Below are 22,556 nucleotides of genomic sequence, written 5' to 3'. Positions count from 1 at the left end.
ACCTCAGATCGGCTGAAACACTCAGTTTATTTAAATCCAGGTTACAGACCCACCTGTTCTCAGCTGCATTTGAATAGAGTTTGTATTCATCAGTTCAGATCTGCACTGTTTCTTTTAAGATTAAAATTTGTATCTATTTTATCTATTTAACTGTTTTTTTGTTTTTTATTGTTTTTCTCATGCCTATACTTCTTATTGCTTCCCTGCTGTAATGCTTTTAATGTTTATGTAAAGCACGTTGAATTGTCTCGTACATGAAATGTGCTATAGAAATAAACCTGCCTTGCCTTGCCTATTGTCTTACAAATGCACTCAGATAAATTCAGGGGATGTTGCACAGTATCTGAAAATACTTTTTCTAGAGAAGCATTTAGTTGGTTGGAAAAATGTCCAAGTGCTGAAAATGATAAACCAAAAGAAGCAATAATGTCATGCCCGGCTCCACCGGTACAAGCCTTCAGTGTATCCGGTGTGTTTACCTGTGTACGAAGCGTTTACTCTCCAGGTAGGCCAGGGCTGTGCTCAGCTGGTAGGCAAACAGAATGAGAGACGCCCGGTCCAGACTGTACTTCCTCACCTGAAGGAATGAACGCAACTGTGGACCGAAGAAAGAAGAACGGAAGACCTTTTTTGACACTGGGTCCACATATGGAATAAACAATGTAGATACACTCACAACAAAACAGAAAGGACACAAGTACAACCTCTTTGAATTCTATGGCTTTGTCGTATAAGGACATAATAAATGTCATTTGGTCCTTACACTGTTCTGACTTCAACATAAACCTGAACAGTTTTTGAGGGTTGGTTTTAACCCATAAAGACCCACTGCTCTTACTGTGGCAATTCCAAAATATTTGTTTCTCTATATTTAACTTTTCTTAAGTGATTAATCACCATTTATTCTAATATTATCCTCTGTATTTTTTATTATTTCAGTGAACATCAGTTTCCTATATTTAATTCACTGATCACGTGGATGTAAATTAAAACTCAGTAAATTCATAGGTTATTCTATCAGAAACAGATCAAACTGAACAAACAGTGTCTTTTTCAGTCCAATCTGTCATTAACTGAACGTAAACCCAGTGTGTCCGTCCACTGTCATTGATCCAACTCCATGGGTTTTTACTGGGGAATCAATGTTGGAGAAGATGACGGTGTTTCCACGGTAACTATGGAGTCTCTGAACATCAAAATGGGTCATATCTGATGCCCATGAAAAGATGAAGAACAGTATTTTACACCAATTACTGACTTGGATTGATAGGATTAATGGATCAACAGGAATTAAACAGTTTAGATCAGTAGATGGTTTTGGTTAAAGGTGGACGTTTGGGTCTTTAAGGGTTAAACTTGAGGCTAGATTTAAATATTTTTAGAACCTGGTAAGGACCAATGGCAGACAGAACTACATGGTCCCTACCAACAGAGCAAATTGGCACTACTAATTATTATTTTTAGCAGCAGCAATAGGAACAAATAAATGTAGTGTGGTTAAAGGCACAATATTTACCTTTCAGGAGAAATAATAAACTAGCATAAATGATATTTACTTTATTACATATCTTTAGCCTCATACCATAATGACCTAACTCATACACAAATGGACAAAAGTATGTGACACGTTGAGTTCAGGTGTTTCTTTTCTAACAGGGGTCTGGGATACAAAACAATAATGACTAATGTCAGAATATAGTTTTATATTATAGGATAATATCCTATTGATTTTTAATATTGATGTTTTTGTGTCTGATCCTCATGAACAGGACATCTGACAGCTGTAGACATGATGTGTCCACATATTTATGTCCATATAGTTTAGAAACATCAATATTTCCTTAAAGTTTAATGGCAGATTTTTCTTCCTCAGTGAGATGTGATGAAAGTAGATGGAAACTAGAAGCACTCAGAGAGCGCAGACCTCCGCCAAGGCTGATCAGTGCCCCCCCCGTGGGCCCCCCCACCCCCGATCACCACCAAAATGTAATCATTTCTTCCTTATCCCATTTCCAACAAACCCTGAAAATTTCATCCAAATCTGTCCATAACTTTTTGAGTTATGTTGCACACTAACGGACAGACAAACAAACAAACAAACAAACAAACAAACCCTGGCAAAAACATAACCTCCTTGGCGGAGGTAACAATTTAAACCAAACTAACTAATGCAATGATATTTATCCCATAATATAAAACTATATTCTGACATTAGTCATAATTGTTTTGTATCCCAGACCCCTGTTAGAAAAGAAACACCTGGATTCAACGTATCCACATACTTTTGTCCATATAGTGGCTGACTCGGGTAATTATGCTACGAGAATAATCATATTAACTTGTATGACAGAACAGACTGGGATAAACTGTGAAAACAGTAGTTATCTGACTGTACCTCTCCAAGAGTACACAGCTCCATAATGATCCACACAGGATTCTCTGTGATGACTCCAATCAGCTTCACAATGTGAGGATGGTCAAACTGACGCATGGTTACTGCAAAAAATACAATCAAAATCAAACAGCCCCAGATCCATAAAGGTAAGCGGTGCGTACCAGAGGCAGCAGAGGTGGACACACACTTACATGCTTCTTGTAGGAACTTCTCCCTGACGCTGTCTGATGTACAGTTCATTACAGGTCTTAATGGCCACAGGCAGAGCCGCCTTATCCTGCACAAACACAAGTTTTACTTCAATGTGTCCACACTCACTGCTTCATCATCTCTTTATGATTATCTTTGCAGTTGACTTCACAATAGAGCGAGACAATAAAAGACAAAAAGCAAGAAAAATGTACACACTTCATTTTTTTTGAAGCATCTACAATGTATTCATGTTTTTTCTATGAAATTCCATTATCCAAACAATGTTCAAGTTCATATTTTGCTGTAAGTTTTCTAAGTGGTGTGTGTCGTACCGGGTAGCTGTAGACCCCCTGGTGAACATCTCCAAACTGACCCTCTCCGATGCAGCGCCCCAGTTCGATCCTCTCCCTCTGGATCTCATAGTCCCGGGCTGAGACCGAGGAAAAAGGACAAACACCAGTCAAGTTTATTTAACAAAAGAATAAAAACATCTATCACATTTCTAGCTTTGTTACACTGAATGCACTCTGCTTTTTGGGAAAGTCCAGGTCAGGCCAAACCAAAACCATTAAAATATAAAAACACTTCAGCCAGGTCTTTCTGTGAAAAGTCCTTCCTTCTCTACTTTAACCTGACACGAACACTTAAACAAAAGGATGTGACCAAAAATATTATGACTTTAAATATCAGTTCATATTGAAAATGACCATGATAAATGTCAAGTCATTTTCAAGACTAAGACATGGTAAAAAGCAAAATCAGATGTAAAAGATGCAATAAGATGAAAAATGCATTTCAAAAACAAAAAAGACAATATGCAACTCCTTAACTCTAATCAAGTCCAGCTGCTTAATATGAATACATTATTTCAGTTGCCAGGCGTCATAATACAAACAGAAGAGTTCACAGTAAACCCATTAAATGTCAAATGTAGGTCTCATAAAGATGCCAAACACAGTCCACACATCAGTGACTGGATTTTTTCATGGTAACATTAATGTCTCATTTAATGAGTCTGTTTGTGGACTTGGATTTGCTAATGAAATGATCCAAAGACAGAAATAAATGTTTTACTGGTGCTAACGTTTAGTCAATGTGGTTCTTTTCACCGACAAAAACCTTTTTCTGTTTGAGTGAGAACTGGAATTAAATGGGTTGGTTTTGCTACAGACATCCTCATCGTTTGACGCTTTACCTCTGCATTTTGTCTTATCAATACTTCTGCCTATTCTTTACAACATTTGTGCAGATAATCCTTAATGTCAGCCTCTACCTGACAGAACGACCACATTCTGACTAAAACGCCATTAAAAGTTGACTTCAACACTGCAGAGCTCTGCTTTTGGTCTCATCCCAAACAAAACCAATCATAGAGCACATGAACAAAACACATTCCAATATGAGGAGGTTTACTGCAATTAACTCTGACTCTAGACACTAAAGAACCCACAGATGACAGAAAAAACCCAACAATCACTGTGATGAATCAAACTAAATAAATCTATCATTACCAACAGGATGGTGAAGTGAGAACCAGCCTAATAATAATGTAAATACTTCAAAGATGCTCAGAATCACATGGACAGTGTGTGTCCTCAGACTAGGGCTGAGTAATACATCTATTATAACACTGTAATTATAATTATCAATACTGCAATACAGTATTGATCTGTGCTTTTCTTTACGTTTGGATTTGGATTATTTTGTTTAAACTTTCAGCTAAAAAAACAAGTTTCAATGTTGTTTTGCCTCATTTACATTTGCAAATGCTGTTGAATGTTCTACCTCCAGATATCACAAAATGTTGTGACAATAAAGAACAACTTCAACAAACAACTAATGATGGAAAAACCACTTATTCAGTGGTCTCAACAACTCCAAAAACATGTACTTGAATGAATGTTAAGTTCCTTTTTTAGTAACCCATAAGGACCAGTGCTACGTCTATGGCAGTTCCAAAATGAATTCTCTCTGGATTTAACCTTATATGTATTTTAGTAATATCCTCTTTATTGTGCGTTTTTTTCAGTGAAAATCAGGTATTTTCCTAGATTTCATTTTCTGATCATGTAGATGTTCATAAAAACTCAGATTAAAGTTGATGGTTATTATATCAGAAACAGAGAAAACTGAGGAAAAAGTGTCTTTTTTAGTCCAATCTGTCATTAATTGAACATAAACCCAGTGGTCTATCTACTGTCATTGATTCCAACTCCATAGGGTTTTACTGGGGAATCAATGTTGGAGAAGATGACGGTGTTTCCATGGTAACTACGGAGCCTCTGAATAGGTCAACAAATGGGTCATATCTGATGACCATGAAAAGATGAACTGTATTTTACACCAATTATTGACATATATTGATAGGATTAATGGATCAACAGGTATTAAACAGTTTAGATCAGTAAATGGTTTTGGTCACCAATGGCAGCTTGGGTCTTTATGGGTTAAAAGATGAAAGTCTCAGTACAATTCAATACAGAACCAGGCAAGGAAAATGAGGCACGCATTAAAATCTCAAGGCATTTCATTAAGAGAGCCACAAAGCAAGAGAGGCAGGAGGTTTTACCTTCAACAACTCCATAGTTCACTGTGTCGGCAGTGGGAGAAAGAGGAAGAGAGATGGATGAAAAGAGGAAAAGCCACAAGCTGCTTTACGACTGAAAATAGCTCAGAAAACACACAACAGAATTAAAGAGACACACACACACACTACCTGTGTTACTATTCCAGTTAGTTAACAGAGCCACAGAATAACTAAACACATGTTGCATGTTCAGTGTGTAGCTGTCAGTGGACTCTACACATATAGCAGACAGCGTGAAACGAGCACACAAACCCAGACAAACAGTAGGAAAATATGTCTGCACACTTTAGACTGTTTAGAGGAAGTCTAGGAAAGCAAGCAAAAGAGACATACAGTGGGACAAATATAGAAAGACAAAGCAACTTTACACACATTTAAAGTCCTGACAGTGGGATGAAGCTGCAATTACTTACAGGCTACAACCAAGTTTAAAGACGCAAGTATCAAATAAAGTGACAGTAAATGTAGGGTGGTGAGTAACATACGAATGGGTTTGACAGATGTAACCACAGTTACAAGGTATGAGCTGTATCCTCCCTGACCTCCCAATAGTGTCTCCGCTGTTTATATAAGACGCTGAAAGCAGCCTGACTTGATTAGCTGCTGCTAACCTACTGCGGTTCACTTGAACTTCTACCACGTCCTCGTCCAAATCAGCCTATTATACCACAGAGTAAAAGCTATGTTTGTTCAGGAACCTTACAGAAGAGAATAAGAGTTGGACTGTCCAAAACTGTAAAAAAAAACAAAATCAACAACAACAACAACAAAAAAAAAAATTTCCGTCTTAGCACTGATGAGTGTTAACGGGACAGAGAGGAGGTTACTTACTGGAGGGCATGGTGTATGTGTCCTCTTCATCAACTATCTCAGCATAGTCATCAGTCTCTGTAACATTAGAGTAGACACAGTTAGAAGAGGCAAAGACACACACACACACACACACACACAGGGACACATACACACACACACGGACAAACATGCATATACGGCTTGGTTTATCACAGGTTCACTATGGCATGATCCCTGACACATACTCACAATCACATGTGCATCCCATAAAAAAAAAAAAAAAAAAAAAAAATCAATGTTTAGCAGCTTTATTCTCAAACTAACTCCTAGTTCCTTTGGTCTTCTGCCTGTGTCTAAACACACAGCGTTGGCGTAGAGTGTCAGCTGAGCATGTGTTGTGCATATCTGGCTGTGTGAGAGCAGCTGGACTGTGGTAAGAAACTGTGGTGGTGGAGGAGTCGAAGAAAAGAAGGAGTAGAAACAGGAGAGAGGATTCAAGCAGGAGGAAAAATGACAGAACAGGAACGAGCGATGTGTAAGAAAAAGACAAAGACAGAGTGAAACACAAGGTGGGAAAAAAAAAACAAGGACCTGGATGTCATGTGAGCAGATGGTAGTGGTGAAGGGGGGAAGATGGAAGGACTCGATCCTAACCAGATGGTGGTGTTTAAAAAAAATCACCATGCAGACTCAGCTGTTGGAAACAAGAGTCAAACATCTGCTGTCCTGAAGGGCTGATCAGGGAATGTGTCCACAAACCCATCACAAACACTACTCCTGTGGCTGAGTTTCTCTACAAGCTCCTGCTTAGTGTAGTGTAGAATATAGTAGTTACAGCAAATTCAGAGGAAGACAGCCCTCCAATGTGAGATGGATGAAACTCTTCAGACTTCCAGAAGACTCCACAGAAGTGTCATAACACACACACACACACACACACACACGACTGGATGAACCATCAGGGCCGTTTGTTTGGGCTGACTTTGTAAATAAAGTTAAAATGGAAAAAAAAAAAAGCTTCATGTTGAGTTGAAGGAGTTCAGGAAAAGCCTTTAAAGCACTGTTTAAAATATGTTGACCTGAAGTGAAAAAAGCCCTGCTCTAACTGCTGACACTCAAATCAAGTTAAATGTGTTTCATTTGATCACAAACAACATTTCAACAGAGTGAGATTGAAGCAGTTTATGGAATAAAACAGAAGAATTAGTTTGGTGCTTTAAGAGTTGTATGAACTGAGAGAGTAGTTCGGTACCATGTGGTCTAGGATTTGTCACTGTGTGTGTGTGTGTGTGTGTGTGTGTTAGCCCATTATAGACAGGAATGCACTGGCGCTTGAATCCAGCGAACCTCTCCCTGCTTCAGTGTGTGTTTGCATGCGTGTGTGTGTATGTGAATGTGAGTACACGTGTTCACAAAAGGGTTGGAGAACTTCCCTTAAAGAGACATACAACTTAATGTTCAGCTTTTTAATGTTCTTTTGTTTGTTTTTTTTTGTGGTGAAGAAACTTTTTTTTAATGTAGAAGTATTTTTGTTTTTAAAATGATCACAAATGTACATGGATAAAACCACAATCAGATTACACAACAGAACTAAAACTGCTCCAGTTACTAAAACGTCAGTCATTAACATTATGGTCCTCAGAGTTTCAACCACAGAAATATGAAAAACTATACACTCAGTTTTTATTCTTACTGATTTCAGCCTTAATACACCACACACACACACACACACACACACACACGCACACACACATACACTGGAAGGTGAAGGAGCTGACACACAACGGCCCACAGAAAACACATTTCCTGTCCTTAACAGTGAAGTTCAGGACAAGAAAGAAGAAACAACTGAGACTGATAAACAACAGTGGAACGTTACCATCCCCGCTAAGTTCTTCTGCAGGAAACAGGACAGCGAAGGAGGAGTGGAGGGGGGTGGGGGTGGGGGTGGGGGGGCAGCAGTGAAGAGGGTGGGAGAGAAACAAGGCAGAGGTTAGAGTATGAAAAGTCTGGAAATGACACAGGACATGTTGTAGGATCTGCAAAGCCACCAACCAGTTAGTCAACATCCAAATATCTGCAGTTAAATTCAAAGTGAGGAAAGCATGAAAGCACCACTTTAGACAACAGCAGCACATTCTGAAGAAAGGACTGTCTTTGTCAAACTGTGAACATTTGTCAGTGAGAGGGTTAATGCGTAGTCAGGAGAGGATGCAGCTGTGTTTAAGTCCAATCCACTGGAATTTATTACGTCTAGTTTATAATTCCTTTCAGATTCTATATATGTGCAGATCGCCACCTTCCTAAAAATGTTTTTCTTTTGGACAAAAAATACTTTTTTTGCCTAAATCACCAAATACTGTACTGTATTACAAGATTTTTGTGTTTGCTAAAAAACCTGAGATATTACCTAAGGCAGTTCTTTAAGGATGGTGATGAGAATGGTATCATCCTGGAAGGAGACAGACATCACTAATTGGTTCATTCATTGATTTTCTGAACCATTGTGAGGGTGAGGGTCCCAGAGGGGTTCACAATGCATGTGTCACCACTTCTAACACATACAAACCAACAACCAATCACTGTCGCAGTCACACCTACGGCTCATTTCCATTGACTAATTAACCCATTAAGTGTGTGTGTGTGTGTGGTGACGATGCCAACCACTGAACCACTGCGCCGCCCACACACACAAATCACCACCACATACTGTCCAGAATAATGCCATTAGTTTGTCACCAAATACAGAAGCACTCATTTACATATTTCACATAATTAACCTAATTCATTCCATAAAAATGGATGAAAAAGGTATTGGAATAATATGTTGCATCATGATATTTTAACTCAGGACAATCTGATTCAAATGCAGATGGATCAGACTGTATGAAGCATTTCCAGAATTCCAACATTTACAAAAACCACAGCCTATCTTCTATTTTATATACACCATGTTCCTGACTTCTATATTTATATGGAATGTTCCCAACAATGTTCAAATTCGGAGAAATCCACAAACATTTCCTCTGTACTGTTGTGCATCACCCTGGCCTTTGTTGAACCACCGAACCACCATATGATCAATACATGTATCAATCAATACAATCAATACACCTCATATGATCAATACATGTGTTCTAGTTACAGGACATGGAATGACATCTCATTCCAACATCTAATTTGTAGTATTTCCTCTGGATACATATGGGGCTATATTCACCATTTAAATCAAGGATGTCAAACTCCTTTTCTTTCAGGTTCCACATTCAGCACAATATGATCTCCAGTGGGACAGACCAGTAAAATAATAGCATAACAGCCTACAAATAATGATAACTTCAAATGTTTCTCTTTGTTTTAGTGCAAAAAAACAATATTAAATTATGAAAATATTCACATTTACAAAATATCCAAACAAAAAAAGGGGGGATAACCTAAATTTTTTTTTAAATTTCTCAAGAAAAATATGACAATTTTAACAATATTATGCCTTGACCTATTTATACATGTGCATTATGGATCAGATCTGCAAAGGCTCAAAACATTTAATAAGAGGAAGAATATTGTTAAAAATGCACTTTATTTTCTTTAGACATTCCAGGTTGTTCAGATTTGTTCAGGTTATTCACATTTTATTGTTAAATGAGTTTGTTAATGTAAATATTTTCATAATTTAATGTTATCCTTTTGCACTAAACAAAGAGAAAAATCTGGACTTGTCAATACTTATAGACATAACGGAATATAATTTTTTTCACATTAAACCAAGAAGAATATTTGGAGTCATTATAAATAGGTTAATATGCTATTATTTTACTTGAGCCCACACTTATATATGGCTCCTGTATGTGGCTCCTGATCTAAAACCTCTTTAACACCTTTGATTGTTAATATCTTCAGTGTAATTTTTGCACTTTGCAAATTTATCCCATGGGCCGGATTGGAACCTTTGGCAGGCCAGTCTTGGCCCATGGGCCACATGTTTGGCACACCTGATTTAAATTATGCCTTGATTCACTGATTTCGCATCAGTGTTCTACCAAACATGCAGATAGTCCTACTGCGCACAGAGCTGTGTTTCATGTTGCCTGCGTGTCACATTTGGATTCTCCGGTTTGGACGAAGACATTTAGTTCAGCTTTGAACAGCAAAGCCACCATCATCCACATCCACACCACTGGAAGATGCCAAAACCACACACAGACACACAAAGACACATGTTGACCTGTTCACGATGTTACCCTTAGAACAAGACACACAGTAAAATAATGTTTAACTAGTAAAACCATAAAACCACATACACATGTGCAAAAATCCTCTAGGTATGTTCAGATATTTGTATAAGCTGACACACTCTGAATGAAGTAAACTGAAACTGACCTGAACTGAAAACACAATAGATGACTTCAAAGTGATGTCTATGTCAAACATGTGCAGATTTGAGTCTGTGCGTTCTGTTTCTTATCATGTTATTCTGCTGCAAAATCTAAAACACTGGTTAGCAAAGTCAGTGCTTCCCAAACCAGACACTTCTTTTGCAGCAGATTGGATTAGTTCTAGTAGTAGTTGAGTCCTACTGATATAAGAAAGAATTAGTTAAAGCAAAGGAGAACAACACCTTAGTAGAAGAGAACATGCTGAAAGCAAGAATGACTGTGATGATACAGATAAAAGTGATTTGGTACAGTTACTATTGTTGAAAATTTTACATCCAAAATACACAAGTTTCTACACTGGCTGTCATTGCTGTAAATCAGGATTATTTTCTGACTCTTTTTAGAAAAGTGGTCATGAAAGATTAATAATTCAGTTCTCAGTAACACCCCCACAAACACACTTTAATTCTAATTCTATATTTATATAAATATCAAATTGTTATTTTTTTCACTCGTTTGTGTTATTTCTACCTGTCTTTTCTCTGGACTTGTTTGTTGTTTCTCGCAGCTGTTAACTGTGAAATTTCACCACGGTTGGATTAATAAAGTCATATCTTATCTTAACGTACCAAACTGCTCAAATTCATTATCTTGAACAGTTTGTTCTTCCTTGGGGCTTATCCACACTAAAATCACCCATAAAGTATGTGTACAAATCACACATTTTTATTCTGACACATCACAATTTTGCACACAGGCTGATTTCCTGCTGTTCTAAAGGGGCTGATTATACCATTGGGTGGAGAATCTGAACAGAAGACAAAGGGGAGGAGGAAACGACGGGCCTTGGTTGGTTTAGGAAGATTTGATGTCACTAGGTCTTCAGCCAATCGAGTAGGAAAGAGGACAAGCATGTGTGAGAGAAAACAGAGTGAATGGATCCAGTGGTGAGAGGGTAAGACAGTAAAGAAATTAAAAGGAAGAGGAGGACAAAGAGGACAGAGAGGACAGGGAGGACAGAGAGGATGAGGAGGAGAGAGAGGATGAGGAGAGGACAGAGAGGACGGGGAGGACGGAGAGGAGGAGGAGGACAGAGAGGATGAGGAGAGGACAGAGAGGATGAGGAGAGGATGGGGAGGACAGAGAGGACGAGGAGGACAGAGAGGATGAGGAGGAGAGAGAGGATGAGGAGAGGACAGAGAGGATGAGGAGAGGACAGAGAGGACGGGGAGGACAGAGAGGATGGGAAGGACAGAGAGGATGGGGAGGACAGAGAGGACGGGGAGTACAGAGAGGACAGAGAGGACGAGGAGAGGACGGAGAGGACAGAGAGCATAGAGAGGACAAGGAGAGGACAGAGAGGACGAGGACAGAGAGGACAGGGAGGACAGAGAGGATGAGGAGAGGACAGAGAGGACGGGGAGGACAGAGAGGATGGGAAGGACAGAGAGGATGGGGAGGACAGAGAGGACGGGGAGTACAGAGAGGACAGAGAGGACGAGGAGAGGACGGAGAGGACAGAGAGCATAGAGAGGACAAGGAGAGGACAGAGAGGACGAGGACAGAGAGGACAGGGAGGACAGAGAGGATGAGGAGAGGACAGAGAGGACGGGGAGGACAGAGAGGACGGGGAGGACAGAGAGGACAAGGAGGACAGAGAGGACAGAGAGGACGGGGAGGACAGAGAGGACGGGAGGACAGAGAGGATGGGGAGGACAGAGAGGACGGGGAGGACAGAGAGGACGGGGAGGACAGAGAGGACAGGGAGGACAGAGAGGACGGGGAGGTCAGAGAGGATGGGGAGGTCAGAGAGGACAAGGAGAGGACGGAGAGGACAGAGAGGACGAGGAGGACAGAGAGGATGGGGAGGTCAGAGAGGACAAGGAGAGGACAGAGAGGACGAGGAGGACAGAGAGGACAGAGAGGATGGGGAGGACAGAGAGGACGAGGAGGACAGACAGGATGAGGAGAGGATGAGGAGAGGACAGAGAGGACGTCCCAACAGAGGAGGAAACAAGCAGAGGAGAAGACGCAAAGAAGCAGACGTTGATGGAGGTGGAGACAGAAGTAAAGGTGGACATGACAGTGACTGGACTGTGTTTATATCACTGTTCGTCTTACCTGAAACAGAGATGGCTCTGACTCCACTCCTGACCGCTTCTAACTTCTTCTCATTATTAGACAACCTAATGGAAGAGAAAACAGCAGGAAGATAGTAAATTCAAAGCAATGTTTGAAATAAAATTAAGTCAGATCTCACTGAATGAGGTTAAATGTGGAAGCCTCTGTTCACATTCAATGATGAAAAAAACAACCTTCTCCATTGCTACACTAAGCCTTATTGTTGTGCCTTCACCGTGGTCTGTCTTTGAGTCAGCTGAACTTCACCACCATACATCACACACAACGAACAGAGAGAGAGAGCGAGAGAGAGAGAGAGAGAAGACAGACAGAAGGAGGAGGAGACTGTTGGAGTGTTTAAAAACCCTAAGTGGAAAATATTTGGCCCCTAAACATATCTCCTTATTTGACCACAGACAGAGAGGAGAAAGAGAAAAGGACAGATTTGAGCTGAAATCACCAAAAGGAAGCAAAAAGTGTTGGTGTTTGAATATGGAGTGATAGTGAAATGTGAGAAATGTTAAAGCTCCACAGATTAACACAAGGATCTGCACTCTATAACGCAGACAAGAAGGTGGATTTGAAGGCTTCATTATGAGAAAACACATGCTTGTAAGATACCGATGAGCCTGTCACTGCTGTGTGGGATTTGAGATATATATATAAATATATATGACAGTGAATATGAACACATTGAATCTAGAGGATGGAGGGCTGCTTATTTCCAGTATTAATCATTAGGACTGTCATCTGTATAGTAAGACCATTCAATGTTAAGTAGTTCTTGTGGTATCCTTAGGTATCAAATAGCAGAAAACTGAGTAAATATTCTCAACTCAATGGACCAAAGTTTTGATATAAGACTGTCCTTAAGATACATTTAATGACAGACTGTTAAGCATGAGTCCAGTTCTTACTTTGGGATGGAGGGAAGCGCTCTCTCTCCCTCTAGAGGACAAAAACACAAATCAACCAGATCAGATTGAACATTGTCAAGCATGTACACAGCAGCTTTCAAATACTGATTCACACTAAGAAGAAAAGGGTTTTTACAGAGTGTAAACATCCTGTTGGGTACATTGTTAGTCTCATATTGTAACTGTCTAACTCATCCACTGTATGGACAGAAGTATGTAGACACATTGAATTCAGGTGTTTCTTTTCTAACAGGGACCTGGGATACAAAACAATAATGACTAACATCAGAATATAGTTTTATATTGTGGGATAAATATCATATTGATGTTTCTGTGTCCGATCCTCATGAACAGGACATCTGACAGCTATAGACATGATGTGCCCACATACTTATGTTCATATAGTTTAGAAACATCAACATTTCCTTAAGGTCCAATGGTAGATTTTTCTTCCTCAGTCAAATGTGATGAAAGTAGATGGTCAGATGTGGAAGAAAATTATTATTTACGGTCAGAGCAGGAAAAATATTTCAAAAAAATTTAGAGGTGGAACATTTAAAATCAGTCATGAATAAACAGAATCTGTGTTGAGAAAAATTAAGTTAAAATCATCTCTGAGGCATTTTGGAAACAAAGATAATTTAACCCAAACTAACCAATGCAATGATATTTATCCCATTATATAAAACGATATTCTGACATTAGTCATTATTGTTTTGTATCCCAGACCCCTGTCAGAAAAGAAACACCTGGATTCAACAGGTCCACATACTTTGGTCCATATAGTGGATGAATTAGACAGTTATGATATGAGGATAACGATAGGTAAAATATAATCATGTAATTTATGGTAGAAGTTGGTCATACCTTTCTGAACTCTGACAATGAAGGAATGTGTTTCCATAGAGACGAGTCGACAGTAACCATCAATGAGGTCAGCTAAGTTCTCTGCCGTGGTCAGTGATGCTGTTGTAACTGTGAGCGGCTGCACAGACACAGTAACAGTCCTGTTACAAGTCATTATCAAAGCAGAGACTCTCAAAGAAAAGAAGGACAGTCTGACTATAAACCTTCAACATGTGTCAATGCCCACAAGTCAGTCTAATACAGCAAAAGGTAATACATCACACACCATACATCAGTGCATGTCATGAAACCCCTCTGTTGGAGAAACATAATATGGAATCTAAATCTAGAAAATATCTTTCTAGGGTTAGAACAGGGGTGTTGAACTCATTTAGTTCAGCTTCCACATTTAGCCCAATATGATCTCAAACGGGCCAGACCAGAAAAACAATAGCAGTGAAAAAAGTAAAATTACATGATGAACATGTTTACATCTACAAACTATCCTTAAAAGTGTGAATAACATGAACAATCTGAAATGTCTTCAGAAAAATAACTAATTTTAACAATATTCTGCTTCAGTGTATCATTTACACGTATACGTTATAACTCAAAGATCACAGTGGACAGTCTACAAATACACAAAACATTTAGTAAAAGAAACAATATTGTTTTCAGATTGTTTATATTTGTTTAGCTTCTCCACATTTTTTGTGAAAGGACAATTTGTAAATGCTATCTTCATGAAATATGCTTTTTTTCTTTACACTAAAACAGAGAGAAAAATGTGGCATTGTCATTATTTATAGGTTATTTTGACAGTACTGGTCCAGCCCAATTTAGGCCTGAATGTGGAGCATGAACTAAAATGATTTTAACATTACTGATTAATATAATTTTTGCTTTTCACAAGTTCATCCCGTGGGCCACATGGACCCTTTGGTGGGCCGGTTTTGGTCCACAGACCGTATGTTTGACACCTGGGTGTCCAAATCTGGTCCTCAAGGGCCAGCATCCTGCGTGTTGTAGATATTTCCCTCTTCCATCACACCTGGAAGCCATTACATCATTATCAGGCTTCTGTAGACTTTGATGAGCTGATCATTAATTGAATCAGGTGTGATGGAAGAGGGAAATATCTAAAACTGTAGGTCCTCAAGGATCAGATTTGGACACCCCTGAGGGTTCAAGCTATGCCTTTTGATTCAGATCAGAATGCAGGTCAGTCATGATCACTGCTTACTGATACCCTGCCTAGCCAGGGATGAATTTTGAGTCTTAACTTTTAATATTTTTTAAAACTTTTTCAAAAATTTGTACATAAGGCACAGAGAAAGGCACATGCAAAGAACATGTGTGAAACTTGAAAAGAATCGGGTCAATAGAGTCTGAGAAATTAGTTCGACAAAAATCTCAGATGAATGGACAGACAGAATCCCTGGTATGTCTACAGGGGTTGAACAAAATAATGGAAACACCTTAAAAAAAATCAACAAAATATAATTTAATATGGTGTAGGTCCGCCTTTTGCGGCAATTACAGCCTCAATTCTCCGAGGTATTGATTCATACAACTTGTGAATTGTTTCCAAAGGAATTTTAAGCCATTCTTCAGTTAGAATACCCTCCAACTCTTTTAGAGACGATGGCGGTGGAAATCGACGTCTTACTTGAATCTCTAAAACTGACCATAAATGCTCAATAATGTTGAGGTCTGGGGACTGTGCTGGCCATACGAGATGCTCAACTTCATTAGAATGTTCCTCATGCCATTCTTTAACAATTCTAGCTGTATGGATTGGGGCATTATCATCTTGAGGTGAAGGTGTTTCCATTATTTTGTCCAACCCCTGTATATACTGTGTGGGTAACTGTGACAGGCACAGCAACACCTAGTGGTCCAATACACACATCCACTCTGTTCACCTGACCAAATTGTTTCCATTTTGCCCTGATTACCTCCGCCAAGGAGGTTATGTTTTTGCCAGGGTTTGTTTGTTTGTCTGTTTGTTTGTCTGTCCGTTAGTGTGCAACATAACTCAAAAAGTTATGGACAGATTTTGATGAAATTTTCAGGGTTTGTTGGAAATGGGATAAGGAAGAAATGATTAAATTTTGGTGGTGATCGGGGGTGGGGGGGCCCACGGGGGGCGCCACTGATCAGCCTTGGCGGAGGTCTGCGCTCTCCGAGTGCTTCTAGTTCTAAATACATTGAACAAAAATATAGACGCAACACTTTTGTTTTTACTCCCATTTTTCATGAGCTGAACTCAAAGCTCTAAGCCTTTTTCAATGTTCACTAAAGGCCTATTTTTCTCAACTTTTGTTCACTAATTTATCTAAATCTGTGTTAGTGAGCGCTTCACCTTTGCCCAGATAATCCATCCACCTCAAAGGTGTGGCAGATCCAGATGCTTATTAGACAGCAGGATTATTGCACAGGTGGGCCTTAGGCTGGACACAATAAAAGGCCACTCTAAAATGTGCAGTTTGATCACAGCACAATGACACAGATGTCGCAAGTTTTGAGGGAGTGTGCAATGGTCATGTGACTGTAGAAATGCCCACCAGAGCTGTTTCCAGTGAACTGAATATTCATTCTCTACCATAAGCCGTCTCCAAAGGTGTTTCAGAGAATTTCCCAGTACGTCCAACCGGCCTCAGAACCACAGACCACGTGTAACCACACCAGCCCAGGACCTCCACATCCAGCATCTTCACCTCCAAGATGGTCTGAGCCCAGCCACTGAACAGCTGCTGCAACAGTCGGTTTGAATAACCAAAGAATTTCTGCACAAACTGTCAGACAACATCTCAGGGAAGCTCATTTGCATGCTTGTCGTACTCATCGGGGTCTCCACCTGACTGCAGTCTGTCATCGTAACCAACTTAAGTGGGCAAATGCTCACATCTGGCACTTTGGAGAAGTGTTATCTTCACGGATGAATCCCTGTTTTCACTGTCCAGGGCAGATGGCAGTCGTGTGGGTGAGTGGTTTGCTGATGCCAACATTGTGAATCAAATGGCCTATGGTGGGGGGATGGTATGGGCAGGTGTATGTTATGGACAACGAACACAGGTGCATTTTAGTGATGTCATTTTGAATAAACACAGATACTGTGACCATATCCTGAAGCCCATTGTTGTGCTGTTCATCCACTACCATCACCTCATGTTGGACCATGATAATGCACAGCCCCATGTTGAAGGATCTGGACACAGTTCCTGGAAGGTGAAAACATCCCAGTTCTTGCATGGCCAGCATACTCACCAGACATTCCACCCATTGAGCAGGTTTTAGATGCTCTGGATCGGCATATACTACAGCGTGTTCCAGTTCCTGCCAATATCCACCAACTGGGCCCAGCCATTGAAGAAGAGTGGACCAACATTCAACAGGCCACAACCAACCATCTGATCAACTAAATGAAGGAGATGTGTTGAACTGAGGCAAATGGTGGTCATATCAGATACTGACTGGTTTTCTGACCCCCCCGGAGCCCCCCAATACAGTTAAACTGCACATTTTAGAGTGGCCTTTTATTGTGTCCAGCCGAAGGCCCACCTGTGCAATAATCCTGCTGTCTACTCAGTATGTGGATCTGCCACACCTGTGAGGTGGATGGATTATCTGGGTAAAGGAGAAGCATTCACTAGACAGATCAGTGAACTATATTTAAGAGCAATAGGCCTTTAGTGAACATAGAAAAAGTCTTAGATCTTTGAGTTCAGCTCATGAAAAATGGGAGAAAAAACTAAAGTGGTGCATTTATATTTTTGGTCAGTGTAAGACAAAGTTCATAATAAACTCCTTCCAATGGCTAAAAAAAGCCAATATTCCACTAATGGTCCTGTTAACAAGTAGTGGCACATTTTGAGATTCGTAAAGGGGTTTTCCACTACGTGAACACAGCCTCCTCCTTTCATTCCATCAAACACTGTCTTGAAAAGGCCAAAAATCTGCACAATCCAACTGATCCAAAAGGGTGTTTTTAACAGTGAGTTGGTTTCTCTTTTTGGATGCATTTCTACCAGAGTCATGTCTATACTCTCACTGACCATAAACAGGTGTCATTTATCACAACCTGTGGTAAAAACCCACAAACACATATTCCAATAAGGCTATATGCATGTTTATTGAATCCTCATGAAACCAAAATAATACCGGAATAGCTCATATGAACAAAGCCTAATTCAGGATATCCAAATAGAATATCATGTTCATAATAATAGTGGAATATTAGTAGTGTTGAAACAATTCATCAATTAATTGACTCAAATCACTTAAAAAAATATTAAATCATAATTTTCCTGAATCAAAGCTTGGTTTCTTTAATTTTGCTGCTGTTAAACATTGGTTCCACTGTTGTTTTTTTTATTGTGATGCACATGACGCCAGGATCAACACAAACAACAGAAGATATGAGGGCACCTACCATATATATATATATATATATATATATATATATATTATATATATATGTATATATATATATATATATATATATATATATATATATATACCCTAAATCCTTTTCCTTTTTTTTTTTTTTATGAAAGGTTTTTTAACAGATACAAAGACAAAAAACAGAACTAAAAGGTCGTGAGGTCAAGGGGTTACAAAAATCGCATTGTTTGGACAAACAACACAATTTTTATAATTAATGGTTTACAAATTTGCCTCAGGTTATGTAAACATGCCATTTTTCCCAGTGTTCTTCACCCATTTCTTTCTGCAGTCGCATTGTGTAGGTCATCTGTTCTAGTAAATACAGATGTTTTACCACACTGGTAAAGACAGTCATCGGTGGGCATTCTCTCTTAAGCCAGTATTTTGTAATGGTCTTTTTACTCGCTGCCAGCAAGACCTTGAGGAGGTGTAAATATCCTGTTACTTTTATACTTTTTGTGGTTGTTCCAGCTGGTTCTGGAATAAAGAACAAGTAGTTTGTCATTTTCAAACATGTCTGTTTCATGTTTTTACTATTCTTTCACCCATTCAAATAACCCTTTAATCGAATCAAAATGAAGAAAATAATTGACAGACTAAGTGATTGCCAAAATACTGACTAGTAGCTGCAGCTGTAAACCTTTGTGTGTGTGGACATAGTCCCCGTGGACCTTTGCCTTCATACCAGTTCAAGCTGATCATGTGATGGTTCTGTACCTCAGCAGCTCCTGCCACATTGAGCTGTAACATGCCTTTCCTGTCCTTCTCCTCCATGGCAGAGTACTGGATGGACTGAACCTGGTTAAAGTTAGCAAGATGTGTTGGCTGGAGACAAAAAGAAAAACACACAACAATTAGTCATTTATGAGTTTAATGGATGGATGAATGGATGGACAGTTTAATCCTCCAATTATGTAGTTTATAAAATGTGGTAAGAAGTTATCACTGAGCCCGTTTACATCCACACTAACACTCCCATCATTATCCGATTTCTAGAGTTCTCAGATTATTCCAGTGATCATGTAAACAGGATAATCTGATCAGTTTTATCCGATAACAGCAGTTATCTTACAATGAGAAATTGGATTAACACACCAAGATTTGTCCCCAATACTCCGATGTTTTCCTGCATGTATACAGGTTAATCTGATTTGTTCCAGGGTTTTTTACATCTGTGCATGTGTAAAAAAAACAAAACAAACAAGACCGGGTGTTTTGAAAATGACAGGAAGTTTACGTCTTACGTGATAACATACGTACGTGCTCCGAAAGAAATCAAATAATAGACTGAAACATGTAAACCAAGGTTTTTCCATTATCGCATTTCTGAAGTGCATGTACATGCGTTGCATCTGATTACAGCAGTTATCGGATAACTTCCAGTTATCGGATTATTATGGCCATGTAAACGGGCTCAGTGTAAAAGTAACTGACCAGTTTAATGAGCTCATTCTCCACCTTATCTGCCCTTTGTGGCCTATGGTTGAAATATTTCTAAACAAAAGGAAACAGCAGTTTGAGGTGTTCTTTTAAGGAACTCACCGTGGATCCCTTGTCCGTGAGGTAGCTGATCCCTTCCTCTGGCCCAATGGCTAACTCTACCTGGATCACCCAGCTGCTCTGTTAAACAGAGGCAAAGGAAGAAGATGAACAAAAGAATGACAGAGAAGAAAAGGTAACGCACTGAGAAATATTTACAATAAGTTATCCTCTGATCCATTTTAGGTACTAGCATTGTTCAGCCAAAGTTAAGGCAAACTGAAAAGAGAACGACCACAGCATCATGGGTACATGTTTTACTTTTGTTTGGCCTGGTATGGCCACAAGGGGTCAGCCTAATACAGCTAATGTAAGCCTTCAGAGTCCAGAGGGGTAGAAATGACCCAAACCTACCCCAAGGGCACATTTAAAGCACTCCTTGTCATAGCGGTAAACTGGTGCAAGTATCTCCAAGAACTTCAGGATGCACTGCTGATCGTTGAGGTTGGCCACCTGCTTAAAGGTCTGTTGAATCAGCTTACGAAGAGTTTTAGCCTGGAAAGAAACAGACTTTATGTTAAAGAAGATCTATGGATTCACTTCAAAATATCAGATGAAAAAAAGCGTAGGGATTATGTTGGGACATGTGGACGCACAGACACTGACTCACTGACAGTCCTCTGAGGTTCCAGTCCATTCTCACCACTTCATTTCAGAGGTGCATTTGGTAGTATTTATATTTGTACTATTTACAACTACTCCATAAAACATCACAGTGTGGCTCCACTTGTCTTTGTATGAGATTTATGCTACTCTAACATACAAGTAAATGTGTATTCCCTAAATATTGAATGTAATGTGTTTATCTATTTTTAGGTCTGTTATGTCACTGCAAAGAAGACAGATGGGGAACTGATACAAAAAAATCCATCTAGGAACATTATTCTGTTATTTACAATCCTCTCAATATGCCATAATTCTACTCATAAAGCTGCATGGCTACACTTTACCAGTCATATTGTATATCTGTGCAATAATCTTCAATCCTGTGGGGGTCGAAATCTACATTAAGGTTCAACTAAACTGAAATAATGTTCTTGATGATGCCGCCACTTGATTTGTATTTTCCCATGTCTATGAGAAACAGTGCGGCCATTAAAACATATATAAATGACAATATAATTCAAACACATATGCATATAGTCAGAGCATTTTATAAAACGTGCATTCACACAACACACTGCACAGACCATCCTGTATTAGAAATAGTGGCCCATATATAGATTAAGATAAAGATTAGTGCAGATTTAGAGCAGTACAGCTTGGACTTAAAAACACACGCACACACTGACTGTACACTGGTACACTGCAATAAGGTCATTTAATACAAGTACGATGACCCTTCAACAGGGACAAGACAATCAAAAGGCAGGACGATTGATTTACGGACAGTAAAAAATGGGTAATTTAACACACCTGATCTAGTACATTTGACCTGTTTGTGTGTTTATACTTTGGAGGTCAGAACCACTCTCATGATCGTTCTGTTATTTATGGGGTTTTACAGATTCTATATTCTATTACTCAAGTACTTTTGCCCTCCTTAAATGTTATTTCCAGATTTCACAACAGACACAAGGTTCCAGAAAATAATGCACGTGAACTCCTGCTGGTTAATTTCTACCATTTTAGGAATTCCTCCTCATTCTCATGAGATTAGCATCGGTCCAAAGTGTCCACCCTTCCTGTGAGGAAGTCCAAGTAGATATCCACCTCACTGATACTACACCAACAGGCCGGACAGTCACAAACTATCCGTACACAGTATGTTTATCGCATTTTTGTCAAATGGGATGAATCCATCTCTTTATGTCCAGATTTTACATGGTGAGACTGTGTGTATTATGTAACCTCTTATCTGAATAAGTCTGAGGTAGTTGATAAGTTAGACAGAAATATCTCACCGATGACCATCAGTGTACATCCAAGGACAGACATGTCTTGTTAGCTTAGCTTCTCCATAAATGCAGAGCTGAGTTAATGAACCCATTCAAATTAAACTGTTCCATCTTGGGGGGTTTTCACCTCATATTTCCATCCAGAAGGCTAACGTGGTGTTTAGTGTCTTCCATCTTTATGGGTTGGTTCTGCTGCCTGTCACTACCGGATCACCTAACCCATCTGCGCATACGCAGCACTAACTCCACTTGGACAAACTGGCCCAAATGGGTTGGCAGAGACGTTCAGAGTCATTCTGCTGGAGATGTGTTAATGGAGTTAAAATTTTTAATCAGATTAATCATGATGATGGATTAATCTGCATTAACGAGTTATTTTTGACAGCCCTACTTTTATACTGTTGTTACTGCAGTTATTATTTCTATATAGATATTTTTATACTT

The 22,556-nt window shown here is 39.4% G+C and overlaps 1 protein-coding gene across 1 annotated transcript in view; it reads right to left on the bottom strand.

Moving 5' to 3' along the window:
- Positions 1 to 460: 460 nt before the first annotated feature.
- LOC115427994 (focal adhesion kinase 1-like) overlaps positions 461 to 22,556 on the bottom strand; it is a 52,249-nt gene continuing 30,153 nt past the window's right edge. Inside the window, 14 exon segments of the mRNA XM_030146762.1 lie at positions 461 to 595; positions 2,396 to 2,496; positions 2,587 to 2,632; positions 2,634 to 2,672; positions 2,920 to 3,017; positions 5,157 to 5,177; positions 6,006 to 6,062; positions 7,846 to 7,863; positions 12,464 to 12,528; positions 13,381 to 13,411; positions 14,248 to 14,365; positions 19,393 to 19,500; positions 20,218 to 20,295; positions 20,569 to 20,709. Of these exon segments, the coding sequence (XP_030002622.1) occupies positions 476 to 595; positions 2,396 to 2,496; positions 2,587 to 2,632; positions 2,634 to 2,672; positions 2,920 to 3,017; positions 5,157 to 5,177; positions 6,006 to 6,062; positions 7,846 to 7,863; positions 12,464 to 12,528; positions 13,381 to 13,411; positions 14,248 to 14,365; positions 19,393 to 19,500; positions 20,218 to 20,295; positions 20,569 to 20,709 (1,041 nt within the window). The 3' untranslated portion in view covers positions 461 to 475.

This window comes from Sphaeramia orbicularis, chromosome 11 (assembly GCF_902148855.1).
Source record: "Sphaeramia orbicularis chromosome 11, fSphaOr1.1, whole genome shotgun sequence".
Taxonomy (NCBI): domain Eukaryota; kingdom Metazoa; phylum Chordata; class Actinopteri; order Kurtiformes; family Apogonidae; genus Sphaeramia; species Sphaeramia orbicularis.
Note: the sequence above shows the minus strand (reverse complement) of the source record. Positions and strands in the feature narration are given on the sequence as shown.